Raw genomic sequence first — 13505 nt, forward strand, 5'->3', positions numbered from 1 at the left:
CCTTGTGTCTATTTTTTCCTTAAGTTATAATTGAATGTGAGTTCCAGAAAAAAAATAAGTGAATGTTTCAGCCCGTTCACACGTAAAGGATGTGGCTGCCTGCGTGGCGGGCTGTGGGGGCCTGAGCAGGTCTGTCCCCAGCCCTGGCGGGGGGCCTGTCCTGCCTGCAGCCTGTCTCTCTACCAGCCGTGGCATCGGCTGCCTCATACAACCCTAGAAGGAAAAAGTGCAAGGAAAATAGGATTTTAGGAAAGTAAAATGGCGGTTCCCATCTTCAGCAGGAGGAAGTCACAGGAAGTGCCTGGAGTTGCAGGGTTTGCCTCGATTTGAATCACAGCAAAGCCTTCCCCAAGTGCGCAGTGACTGTCCTGGCCTGTGGGAGGCCATGCCTGGGGCACAGCAGGGGGCTTGGTGAGGACATTGCTCACTCTGGCCAGTGCATCCCTGTGGGCAGCCCTGGTATAGGTGTGAAGGGCCCAAAGCCAGACCGGAGGGGGCCCTGCTGGGTCCCTGGTGAGGTGGCTGAGGACCTGTGGCCTCTCCGATGCTCGTATTCGCTTCTTGTGGCTGCTCTAAAAGATGATCACATTCAGTGCCTGGAACAGCACAGCCTCTTCCAGACCCGGAGGGCAGACAGCCATATCGTGCTGTGGGCTCTAGGGGAGAACGTTGCTGTGCCTTTCTAGCTTCTGGATGCCAGAAACTGCTTGGCTCATGGCTCTTTCCTCCAACCTCACAGCCAGCAACATGGCATCTCTCCAGCTTTTGCTGCTGGCATCTCATTTCCTGACTGACTCGGACCGCCTGCCTCCCTGTTATGCAGACCCGTGATGGGCCAGGCATGGTGGCACCAGCCTGTAATCCCAGCACTTTGGGAGGCTAAGGTGGGAGGATCACTTGAGCCCAGGAAAGAGAGGCTGCAGTGAGTCAAGACTGCACCACTGCACTCCAGCCTGGACGACAGAGTGAGACCTAGTCTTAAGACAACAAAAAAAAGGCCCCTGTGATGACACTGGGCCCACCTGGATAGTCCAGGAAGGTCTCATCTGAAGGTTCCTCACCCAGGCCCATCCCACAGCCCCTGGCAATGCTTACCCAAGAGTGAAATCCTTTTGTTTTGCCTGGGTTTGTCTCTTGGCCACAGAAGGGTGCTGAGACCCACAGCTGCTGCCCCCACAGACGGGGAACCCTGCCTGCCTTCTACTCCAGCACACTGTATGCTGCTGTCTATGCGGAGTGTGCTCTGTGGGACAGATTCTGCCAGGAGTGTCAAATCATTCCTTCTAAGTGTCACTTAAAAGGGGATGCAATGGGCTCGGCATGGTGGCTCATGCCTGTACTCCCAGCACTTTGGGGAGGCCAAGGCAGGTAGATCACTTGAGCCCAGGAGTTTAAGACAAGCCTGGGCTGGCAACATAGTGAAATCCTGTCTCCACAAAAAATTAGCCAGGCACGGTGAAGGCCTGTAGGCCTAGCTACTCAGGAGGCTGAAGTAGGAGGATCACCTGAGCCCAGGAGGTCAAGGCTGCAGTGAGCCATGATCGTGCCACTGCACTCCAGCCTGGGCGACAGTGAGACCCTGTTTCCAAAAAAATAAAAAATAAAGGATAGGATGAGAAGTTAAGCTCCAGGGTTGCAATGAAAATAGCAGAGTTAACTTAGGTGAGTTCAGGACGTAAGCTGTGATGACGCTCGGATATAGCCTGGCTGGACCCAGTGAGCCCAGGGCATGGCTGCAACTGTTCAGACCCACAGTGGGACTCCCTCAACTAGGCAGGAACCAAGGTCCAGGAAGGCCCTACTGGGCCCAATGAAGGCTATTCTCTCCTGGGATGGAGGTTCCCATTCAAAGCCAGCTCCGTCCTCAGCCTAAGAAAAGTGAAGCGTTCCACAAACAATCTTCAGGTCGTTTTTTACTAGTGTCTGGAAGACATTTAGGAGAATTCCAACTGATTACCATTTACAGTGATCACAATGAAACTGCTCAGAGTTATCACTGAACTTCAGTAAGAAAATACAACAGAGTGCCATCAGGACAGGGGAGAGGGCAGGAGACTGCTCCATCGCTCTGCTCATGTCCACACTGCCAAGGTCCCCACCACGGGGGTCCCCAGTGCACCCCAGCTCCGGGGCAGAAGAGGCAGCCTGCAGATCTCTGCTGCCGGGAAAGTTGTGGGGTCTGGACACCGCTGGGGACGGGGCCTTCTGCGAATCTCCCACCTCTCGGGGGACTGCAGGGAGAGGTGTCTCCAGTGGGCAGCCTTGGGTCACTTCCATAGCTCCCCCAGCGGCTTCTCTGTGGCGGTGCGGATGGCGTCCTCAGAGAGCACGCGGATGTCCTCATGGACAGCTTCGATGCTTTTGGAAGCATCCACCATCTGTTCCCACCGGGGTTTCAGGAGAAAAAGAGGCTCATCAGCACGTTCCAGGCTGGTCACGGGAGCCCACGCCTGTAATCCCAGCACTTTGGGAGGCCCACGAGGGAGGACTGCTTGTACCCAGGAGTTCAAGACCAGCCTGGGCTACACAGGGACACCCCATCTCTACAAAAAATGTGGCACCACCCTACTCCAGCCTGGGTGACCCAGTAAGACCCTGTCTCAAAACAACACCATGTTTCATTGTGTCCTCTGTGCTCGTGGGGATTTCACACAGGCCGGGCTCTGGAAGGCCAACCTGAACCTCCTGGCACACTGTGGTGACCTCCGGGATACCCCACACCTTTCTCTGAACCTCAACCTTGACAAGTGTCCACGGCAGTCACCCAGCATTCCTGCCACAGCCCTGATGCAGGAGAAACATGACGTGCCAACTGCCCCCTCCTGCTTTAAGCCGACCTCAGCCTCGTGACCCCAACCCCGCTGAGTGCCCACTTGCAGGAGTGAGGCACAGCCCACAGCACAGCCAGGCCCACCCAGCCCACCAGGTCGAGGTGACTGTCCCTCCAGCTCGCAAGCGGCGAGTCGGAAGCACAGAGGGCAGACCCTGCCCTGCCCACGCTCCTGTGGCTCCTGGGCACTGCCTGGAACGTGAGGAAGTTCCGCAGCAGAAGCCAGATAGCAGGACCAGTGCAACACTGGGCCTGACTCGTCCTTGCGGGGAAGATGAATTTGGTCCTAACAGCTGTGCTGCACAATGGCGTGAACGGTGCGAGGAGCATGCGGAGGGCATAAGCCCGCAGGACAGCCTTCTCTCCACCAGAAGGCAGTAAGTGAGAGGGACTCAGAAGCGCTGGCGTCTCAACGGCATCCCGGCTTCTGCTGTCGGATGGCACCGGACCCTTCTCAAGCTTCTGGGACAGCAAATTCTAGAAAATCTGCCAGGGGCGTAGAAGGCACTTGGAAGAATCTAACCATTTCATGAGGTGTGACCGTGACGGAAGGAGAGTGACTCCCTACACAAGGGCCACCTTCCCAGATGCCTCTCACTGGCCACGGTGCAGCCACACAGCTGTCGCCCAGAACCGCCCAAGATGAGCCTCTCCGGGCGGAATGACTGCCAGAGAATGCCGCACTGCCAGAAAAGGGCACTGCTATCCCACCTGCGTTCCGGGAAACGAAAAGCTGCGTGACCAGCAGCATCTGCAGGCACAGCCAGTCGGGCTGGGGCGAGACCCTCGGCCCTGCTCTGGTGGAGGAGCTCAAGGGACTGAAGCTCCGCGGGCCGTGGCCACAAGCGACAGTGCTGGCGCCCGACGTGCCAGAAGCCCTGGCTGCCGCCTGGAAAGAGGCCACGTGGGCAGCAGTGGGCACGGGCGACTGGAGTCTGGGAGAGGGGCTGCGGTCAGGAGGAGCAGAGGCGGCCAGCCTGCGAGTCCACTGGGAGGGGAGAGTCCAGCGTCCTGGGAGCAGAGCCAGACCTGGGACTGCTGAGACGGAAGGAGGCAGGACTGAAGGGAGAGGCAGCACACAGCACCCTCCTGAACTCAGACGGCCAGGTGCGGCTGCAGGGCCCATGCCCAGCGAGAGGCCCGCACCAGAGGACACAGTGGCAGGAACAGGCTGGCGCTCGTGTCTGAAGAGGGGCTGAGGATGTGGAGGATTGCGCAGACTCTCACCTGACCCACCAGACAAAGCACCAAATGTCAACATTTAGCAAAACTCATCGGGTTAGAATTTGCTGGCACTGGCCGGGCGCGATGGCTCACGCCTATAATCCCAGCACTTTGGGAGGCCGAGGCGGGCAGATCACCTGAGGTCAGGAGTTGGAGACCAGCCTGACCAACATGGAGAAACCCCATCTCTACAAAAAAAAATTAGCCAGGCATGATGGCACGTGCCTGTAATCCCAGCTACTCGGGAGGCTGAGGCAGGAGAATCACTTGAACCCAAGAAGTGGAGGTTGCAGTGAGCTGAGATCATGCCATTGCACTCCAGCCTGGGTTGGCAACCAGAGCAAGATTCTGTCTCAAAAAAAAAAGAATTTGCTGGCACCGAGAACCCCTGAATGACTACTCCCGGGGCTCCACATCTGGGAGGACCAGACGGAAACGGCAGCAGCTTTGCTTTGGTGACTGCGCCAGTCACCACGGTGTCATCCTGAGCCACCTCTCCACGCTTCCTAGTGTGCAATTCTGGGATTCTCACCTTCCAGTTCAAAGTTGTGTCTTTCATGAGCTGGTGGAAACACCGGAGCGCCCGCTCCTGGAAAGCCCCGTTCTCATAGCGCTCATGGCCAAACGCTCCCCGCTTGGCAGCATCCGCCAGCTGTAACTGGAGGAACAGGACCAGGTCGGGTTTGGGAAGGCCCACGTCTGGCTGTTTACACCAATCTAGGGAAAAATTCTGCCAAGAAAGAACCCAACAGTTAAAGCTTAGTGTAGTCTAGGTTTTTGTTTCGAAAGTCGTAAAAACAGGAAAAAACGAGGGGACATTTGGTGAGGTACCAAGACGTGAGACTGTTTATATTGTGGCTCGTTTAATTTTTAGAACCTCGAACGTGTTGGTTTCTCCAGTGTCACCTTTGTTTTTCCTTTGTAAACAAGTGGACAGAAAAGTAGGTAGACAGAACGGCTCCCAGTCCCCGCCACCCACAGCCCAGGCCCCATGGAGGCCCTCCCAGCGCAGCTACAGGCCTGCTGGCCAGAAGGAAACAGTCTATGTACAGAGCCCCTGGAGACCCCCGGCCTAGGACGCCTGCAGCAGAGAGCAGCTGGGTCCGGACACAGGCACGAGGTCCTTGGCAGTGTCTTTTCTGTCACACATGCCAGGGTCTCCTCTCCCATGGAAGAGCAGGAAGAAGACAGGCACTCCTAGAGCCTGTTATGTGCTAGCCCCGTGCCAGCCTAGTCTCATCCACTGGCCCTCCTTGCCAGGGCTGTGTGCGAGCACCCTCTCTCCCTCCCTTACTCATCCCATCTCCCTCCAAATGCTGTCCTGTTTCCGGAGGAAAGGTAGGACCAGAAAGGCTGTGACTCCAGGCCACACATCACATGACAGCACAATGAGCTGAGGGAAGGCGTCCACGAGCACCTCCCACAGAGCCTGTGGCTCTGTCAGCTGATCCGCACAGCAGGAAGAAGCAAAGGAATCATTAGTCTTGTCCTCCTCATTATACAACGTAATACTTCAGAGGGGAAGGACTCAAGCTAACACATGAAGAAATGGCAGAATTAAAAAGTGAGGGCGTGGCTGGGCACGGTGGCTCACGCCTGTAATCCCAGCACTTTGGGAGGCTGAGGCGGGCGGATCACGAGGTCAGGAGATCAAGACCATCCTGGCTAACACGGTGAAACCCCATCTCTACTAAACAAAAAATTAGCTGGGCGTGGTGGCAGGCACCTGTAGTCCCAGCTACTCGGGCGGCTGAAGCAGGAGAATGGCGTGAACCCGGGAGGCGGAGCTTGCAGTGAGCCTAGATTGTGCCACTGCACTCCAGCCTGGGTGAGAGAGCGAGACTCTGTCTAAAAAAAAATAAATAAAATAAAAAGTAAGGGCGGTTATCATGAAAAATAACCACATTATCCTTCTTTTTACTGTCTCTTTAAGGGACAGAGCTGGGCACAGTGGCTCACAGCTGTAATCCCAGCACTTTGGGAGGCTGAAGCGGGAGGATCACTTGGGCCCAAGAGTTGAAGGTTATAGCAAGCTTTGCTTGTTCCACTGTACTCCAGCCTGGGCAACAGAGGGAGACGCCCTCTTTCAAAAAACGGGGGAAAAAAAGTACTACAAATGAACCATCTTTGAAAATGCATCTGGAGGCTGGGTGCAGTGGCTCATGCCTGTAATCCTAGCACTTTGGGAGGCTGAGATGAGTGGATCACTTGAGGTCAGGAGTTTGAGACCAGCCTGGCCAACATGGTAAAACCCCGTCTCTACTAAAAGTATGAAAATTAGCTGGGCACGGTGGTGCATGCCTATAATCCCAGATACTCGGGAGACTGAGGCAGGATAATCGCTTGAACTCAGGAGGCAGAGGTTGCAATGAGCTGAGATCGCGCCACTGCACTCCAGCCTGGGTGACAGAATGAGAGACTGTCTCCCAAAAAAAAAAAAAAGCATGTGGAAAATATAATCCAAATACCAACTATGGTTCTATCTGTGAAACAATCTCTAGCTACATAAATGTTTGCTCTTCTTATTGATAAAACCAAATTAATCTAGCAAAGAGATAAAAGGAATATAAGAATCACGAAACTCTGCAGAGTAATCTGAGGCATGTCACTCGTACTCGCATTCAAGGGCAGTCCTGGGTCCACACATCTGTGCTCGCCCGAGAGGAGGCCAAGTGGCACTCACCTCCTTGGCACCGGTGAAGGCCACACCAGAAAATGCGTATCTGTCCACGACGAGGGTCACACCCTGGCTCAACTTTTCCTTAATTAACGGCCTGAAAAAGAGGATGCTCCTGAGCCCTGGTCCTGTTTCATAGGCCTTGAACTGTCAAGCTTAAATTATCCCAACAGGCTGTGCGCGGTGGCTCACCCCTATAATCCCAGCGCTTTGGGAGGCTGAGGCGGGCGGATCACAAGGTCAGGAGATCGAGACCATCCTGGCTAACATGGTGAAACCCTGTCTCTACTAATACAAAAAATTAGCTGGACATGGTGGCAGGCACCTGTAATCCCAGCTACTCAGGAGGCTGAGGCAGGAGAATTGCTTGAACCCAGGAGGTGGAGGTTGCAGTGAGCCGAGATCACACCACTGCATTCCAGCCTGGGTGACACAGCGAGACTCCATCTCAAAAAAAGAAAAAAAAAATTATCCCAACAATACAACTCAGAAATCTCATATGACAACAAGTACAGCACAGTGATTTGTAACCTTACTTTTAATCCAAAAAGGTCTGGATCTTCTCTAGAAGATGCCATACCCACACCTCCAGCAAAACCCAACATAGAAAAGGTAACCTTACTAAATAGTAACAAACACAACTGGTAAAGTTCAATGTTCCAGAAACACGGCAGGGGAAAGGAGATGCACTGTCAGCTGTCTGGGCAGAGAGGCCAGCACTACCCTGTCGAGGAAGAAGAAAGCACAGGCAAAGAAGAGAGCAGAGGATGGTGGCGGGGGAAGCGTGGGCACAGCCAGCAGGTGACTCATCCATGCTCATGACCCCTAGCCTGGACTGCAAGGATGTTCTCAACCAAATACCACAAGTCCACCATCATCCCTACAGCTGCCAAGATCACGGATGTACAAAGACACGGCGCCTGACACTAGTGAGAAGCACTGCTCAAGACAGAGAAAGAAAAGTCCGATTCATTCGACTCAGCCAGTCTCACTGGGGCCTTCAAATCACAGGGGCACCCACATAAGGAGTCAACTGGCCTCTGACAAAGCAGCAGAGGGATGCAATGGTGCAAAGGCGTTTTCCTCAACAAACGCTGCTGGAACAACTGGACATCCTCATGAAAGAGAATAAATCTAGACCAGACCGTATACCCTCCACAAACATAAATTCAAAATGAATCACAGGCCTGGCATGGTGGCTCACGTCTGTAATCCCAGCTTTCAAGGAGGCAGAGGCAGGAGGATTGCTTGAGCCCAGGAGCTCGAGACCTGCCTGGGCAATATAGTGAGACCCCGTTCTCCACAAAAAGGGGGGGGAAAAAAAGACAAAATGAATCACAGACCCAAATGTAAAATGCAAAACTATGAAACTCCTAGACAGTAACACAGGAGAAAACTTAGATCACCTGGGGTTTGGCAGACTGTTTAGATACAAAACCAAAGGCACAGCCCATGAGAGAACTGATTAAGATGGACTTCACGAAAACAAACACTTTGTGCTTTGTGAGAGACACTGTCAAGAGAAGGAAAGGACAGCCGGACGTGGTGGCTCATGCCTGTGAGCCCAGCACTTTTGGAAGCCATTTGGCGGGATGGATCCCTTGAGGCCAGGTGTTTGAGACCAGCCTGAGTAACAATAGCGAGACCCCATCTCTACAAAAAATGTAAAAATTAGCCAGGGATAGTGGCACGCACCTGTAGTCCTAGCTACTCCAGAGGCTGAGGCAGGAGGATCACTTGAACCCAGGAGTTTAAGGCTGCAGTAAGCTGTGATCATGCCACAACATTCCAGCCTGGGCAACAGAGCAAGACATTTCTCTTAAAAAAATAAGGCCAGGCAGGATGGCTCATGCCTCTAATCACAGCACTTTGGGAAACCAAGGCAGGAGGACTGCTTGGGTCCGGGAGTTCAAGACCAGCCTGGGCAACAATAGTGAGACTCCATCGCTACAAAAAATTTTACAAAAATTAGCCAGGTGTGTTAACGTGCCTGTAGTTGCAGCTACTTGGGAGGCTGAGGTGGGAAGATCACTTGAACCCGGGAGGTTGAGGCTGCAGTAAGCTGTGATTGTGCACTGCACTCAGCCTGCATGACACAGAGACCCTGTCTAAAAAAAGAAAGAAGAGAGAGTGAGAAAACAGAAAAGGCAAACCACAGCCTAGGAGAAAATATGTATAAAAGACACATTTTATAAAGGACTGTTATCTAAAGCATACAAAGAATTCTTAAAACTCAAAAACAAGAAATCAACCAACCCCCTTAAAAAGTGGGCCAAGGCTGGGCGTAATGGCTCATGCCTATATTCCCAACACTTTGGGAGGCGGAGGCAGTCTCATCACTTGAGCCCAGGAATTTGAGTCCAGGAATTTGAGTCCAACCTGGGAAACATGGTGAAACCACATTTCCTCAAAAAATACAAAATTGGCCAGGCATGGTGGCTCATGCCTGTAATCCCAGCACTTTGGGAGGCTAAAGCAGGTGGATCACCTGAGGTCAGGAGTTCAAGACCAGCCTGGCCAACATGACGAAACCCCATCACTAATTAAAAAATAGAAAAATTAGCCGGGCATGGTGGTGGGCACCTGTAATCACAGCTACTTGAGAGGCTGAGGCAGGAGAATTGCTTGAACCTGCGAGGCGTAGGTTGCAGTGAGCCAAGATCGCCCCATTGCACTCCAGTCTGGGCGACAAGAATGAAACTGTCTCGAGAAAAAAAAAAGAAATACAAAACTTAGCATGGTGGCATGCACCTGTAGTCCCAGCTACTTGGGAGGCTAAGGCAGGAGGATCGCTTGAGCCTGGGAAGTAGAGGCTGCAGTGAGCCAAGACTGTGCCACTGTACTCTAGCCTGGTTGAGACCCTGTCCCAAAAAAAAGAGTGGGCCAAAGCACTTAACAGATACCTTATGAAACCAGATACACAGATGGCAAACAAGCATATGAAAAGATACTCCACATCATATGTCAGCAGGGAAATGCAAACTAGAACAATGAGATACCACACACACCTGTCAGAATGGCAAACATCCAAACACTGACAACACCAAATGCTGGTGAGGATCTGGAGCAATAGCAACCCTTGTTCACTGCTGGTGAGAATGCAAGATGCTGCAGCCACTTTGGAAGACAGTTTACCACAAGCTTGTCCAACCCGAGGCCCGCAGGCTGCATGTGGCCCAACACAAATTTGTTAAGCTTTCTCAAAACGTTACGAAATTTTTTTTTTTTTAAGCTCATCAGCAATTGTTAGTGTATTTTATGCGTGGCCCAAGACAGTTCTTCCAATGTGGCCCAGGGAAGCCAAAAGACTGGACACCCATGGTTTAGCAGTTCTTTACAAAAATTAATAGTCTTACCACATATTAAAGCAGTGGTGCTCCCTGGCATTTACCCAAAAGAAGTGAAAGCTTATGACCACACAAAATCCTGCACGAGGATGTTTATAACAGATTTATAACTGCCAAAACTTGGAAGCAACAAAGATGTCCTTTAGTAGGTAATGAACTATGGTACATCCAAACAAGGGACTATTAATTAGGGCAAAAAAGACATGAACTATTGGTCGGGCATGGTGGCTCATGCCTGTAATCCCAGCACTGTGGGAGGCCGACGTGGGAGGATCACTTGAGGTCAGGAGTTCAAGACCACCCTGGCCAACATGGTGAAACCCTGTCTCTACTAAAACATAAAAATTAGCTGTGCATGGTCGTACGCGCCTGTAATCCCAGCTACTCAGGAGGCTGAGGCAGGAGAATTGCTTGAACCCGGGAGGCGGAGGTTGCAGTGAGCCGAGACTGAGCCACTGCACTCCAACCTGAGCAACACAACGAGACTCTTGTCTCAAAAAAAACCAAAACAAAACAAAAAAACTATCAAGCCACGGTTAGACATAGAGGAAACTTAAATATCTATTAGGGAAACAAGTAACCTGTAGGAGAATAGATGGACACAAGAGATGTAGCCCTGGGTACCTGGGATAAGATTATTATCTAAAAAGTAAAATCAGGATTATTCTTCATTTTAAATTGGGCGTGTACGTGTTTCATCACTTTTCTACAAAGCCACAAAAAGCAAAATCAGAAGAACAATTGCCTCCATAAATTCTAGATGTGTTAAAAAGATTATAAAAATGGTCTCATTTTCATTTAAGACTTGGAGTGGGGACAGCCTTTCCAAGCAAGACACAAAGCTAAGCCAGAGGAGAGTAATGCAGTGTTTCATGTAACACGGATGATGAGGAACCACTGAAAATTCACCAGCAGGGAACTGGCTAAATGTACCGTGGAACAACTTTTCTAGAGAACATGCGACAACAATTAAAAAGAATGAGAAGGGCAGAGTTAGGGGATCTGTAAGTGCAGAAATCTGTAAGGCAGAGTTAGAAAGAAAGCTGCCAAATAATTTGTATGGTATGACCTCATTTATGTTAAAAAACAAAATTCTAACTATAGTAGTTTCTACATATGTATATAAATGTAAATAAAAACATTGAAAGAACACACATCAAGTGTTGAATGAAGAGGAAACCTACTACAATGATGTAAAACAAAAAAAGGTGGTAGGAGAGTTCATATAAACTCAGTTACTAATGTATCAATACTGGTTATCAATTTTAACAAATGTAACATAACACAGCACATAAATAATGGGGAAGCAGGGAAGGCAGGGGTAGTATGTAGGGAGCTCTCTACATACTCTACTTTTTGACATCAGTTTTTCTATATACCTAAAGCTATCTTTAAAACATTAAGTCTCTGAGGCCAGGGGTTTGAGACCAGCCTGGGCGTGATATGGTGAGACCTTGACTCTACATTAAAAAAAAAAAAAAATTAGCTGGGCTTGGTAGCATGCCCCTATGGCCCTAAGCTACTCGGGATGCTGAGGTGGGAGGACTGCTTGAGCCTAGGAAGTTGAGGCTGCAGTGAGCCATGATTGGGTGCCACTGCACTCCAGCCTGGGCCACAGAGCAATACCTTGTCTTAAAAATAAAAAAAAAAGGGCCAGGTGCGGTGGCTCACACCTGCGTAATCCCAGAACTTTGGGAGACCGAGGCGAGTGGATCACAAGGTCAAGAGAGACCATCCTGGCCAACATGGTGAAACCCTGTCTCTACTAAAAATACAAAAATTTAATTTAAAAATAAAGTAAATTAAAATTACAAAAATTAGCTGAGCATGCTGGGGCGCGCCTGTAGTCCCAGCTACTCGGGAGGCTGACGCAGGAGAATCGCTTGAACCTGGGAGGCGGAGGTTGCAGTGAGCCGAGATCGCACCTCTGCCTGGCGACACAGCGGAACTCCGTCTAAAAAAACCCGAAAAACTGAAGTCTATTAGTTATGGGGTGTGGGGAGCAGGAGGACGAAACAGCATTCATTAGCGCCCTTTGGGAACTAGGGCGCTTCACCACCTCTGCCCACAGGACTGCTGAATAGAAGAACCTCAGGCCCAGCACTACTGTCATTGTCATTCAGAATCAAGGGCTGCGTTCACTGAATCTCAGGAGGAAGGAAAGTGGCAAGGGCAGAGGGAGCAATGTGCAATGGTTTTTACACTTGTTCCCAGCGATTTGCAGAAAAAAGCAGGTGCACCGAGTGATCTTCCACGTCACTTTTCTTTTGCAAGTAGGAACTCAGAAGTTTGCCGATTTCAGTTGATCTTTCTAGAAAAAAAGAGAAACACACAAAATACAAGTGAGATCAGGCTTTCCCTCTACATTACAATATAGTTTGGACTGAATTTCTCCCGGACTCAAGTCTCACGTTGAATTTTACTTTACTAAATCTCTAGACAGGCTTGGATCTTCTGCGGAAGCCAAAGAAATTTCTCTGAGAAATAACAGCAATCTGCAAACAAGCTGGGATGAAAAATGCTTTAGGAAAAAAGAACTCGGGTAGAAAGTAGAGACTTCAAAGAAAGCATTTATAAAATTTGTGGACTGGGTGGCCAAAGATTAAGGTCAATGCTTCACTTGAAAACTTTTAAATATATGCTATAAAACCCCTGAAAGCGCGAACAGCCATCAAACAAAACACAACACCAGAAAAACCCACAAAAACGAGACATGGATTACAAAAGAGCTGGAGGAAACTTTTGGGGGCGAGACCACGGTTTCGCGCGGGTTTACACGTCAGTCATCACCATACCCCGCACTTAAAGACACGCAGCGTGGACCGGGCGCGGTGGCGCGCGCCTATGTTCCCGGCTACCTGGGAGGCTGAGGCGGGAGGATCGCTTGAGCCCGGGAGGTCCAGGCTGCCGTGGGCCGAGATGGCGCCACTGCACTCCAGCCTGGGCGACACAGCGAAAGCCCGTCTTTCAAAATAAAAACCGCACAGTTCACAGCACGTCAACCGCAGACAACGAAGCGGAGCAAAGAGCCCCTGGGAAGGCAGAGGCACCGAAAGCCGCCGCGCACCTCCCGCCGCGCGCACCCACCCGGGAACCGGAGCAGTTCGGCGCGGTAGCCCGCGGCGCACAGCGCTTCCACCAGCTTGCGGCTCTGCGTGCTCTTCCCGGCGCGGTCCACGCCCTCCAGCACTATGAGAGCCCCGCGCCGGGCCGCCATGACTGTCCACCGCCCGCCGCTTGCGTCTCCACGCAGCCTTCCGGAGCTCCCATTGGCCGGCGTCAACAGCGCGCGCCGTCATTAGCTAGTATTTCCCGGCCTCGGCCAAATTCGAAGGGATTGGCCGGGGCTGGGGAGAGGACGACGCGCGGTGGGACCGACACCGGCGCCTGCGCCCTGGGCCGCGCCGCCACTGGAGCCGTGCCCTGG

The 13505-nt window shown here is 51.5% G+C and overlaps 1 protein-coding gene across 2 annotated transcripts; it reads right to left on the minus strand.

Moving 5' to 3' along the window:
* Positions 1–1900: 1900 nt before the first annotated feature.
* Positions 1901–13505, minus strand: DTYMK (deoxythymidylate kinase). Of its 2 annotated transcripts, XM_055380013.2 has the most exons (6): positions 13166–13505; positions 12281–12389; positions 9315–9431; positions 6738–6828; positions 4587–4784; positions 1901–2378 (listed from the first exon to the last, which is right to left on the minus strand). In XM_055380013.2, the coding sequence occupies exons 1-6, from the start codon at positions 13293–13295 to the stop codon at positions 2268–2270; spliced, it is 756 nt and encodes a 251-aa protein (XP_055235988.1). In that variant the 5' UTR covers positions 13296–13505; the 3' UTR covers positions 1901–2267. The 2 variants fall into 2 exon arrangements, with proteins under 2 accessions (XP_055235988.1, XP_004033529.1); XM_004033481.5 differs by lacking the exon at positions 9315–9431.

The sequence above is a fragment of the Gorilla gorilla genome, chromosome 11, assembly GCF_029281585.2.
Source record: "Gorilla gorilla gorilla isolate KB3781 chromosome 11, NHGRI_mGorGor1-v2.1_pri, whole genome shotgun sequence".
NCBI classification, from domain to species: domain Eukaryota; kingdom Metazoa; phylum Chordata; class Mammalia; order Primates; family Hominidae; genus Gorilla; species Gorilla gorilla.

Excerpts from the sequence above, each read along its gene's own strand:
- DTYMK (XM_055380013.2), bottom strand. The coding sequence starts at position 13,295 with ATGGCGGCCCGGCGCGGGGCTCTCATAGTGCTGGAGGGCGTGGACCGC. Across the intron at positions 12,390-13,165 it reads CGAACTGCTCCGGTTCCCGG|AAAGATCAACTGAAATCGGC; the intron begins GTGGGTGCGCGC and ends CTTTTTTTCTAG. Across the intron at positions 6,829-9,314 it reads TCAAGTAGCTGTGATTACAG|GCCGTTAATTAAGGAAAAGT; the intron begins GTGCCCACCACC and ends CCTCTTTTTCAG.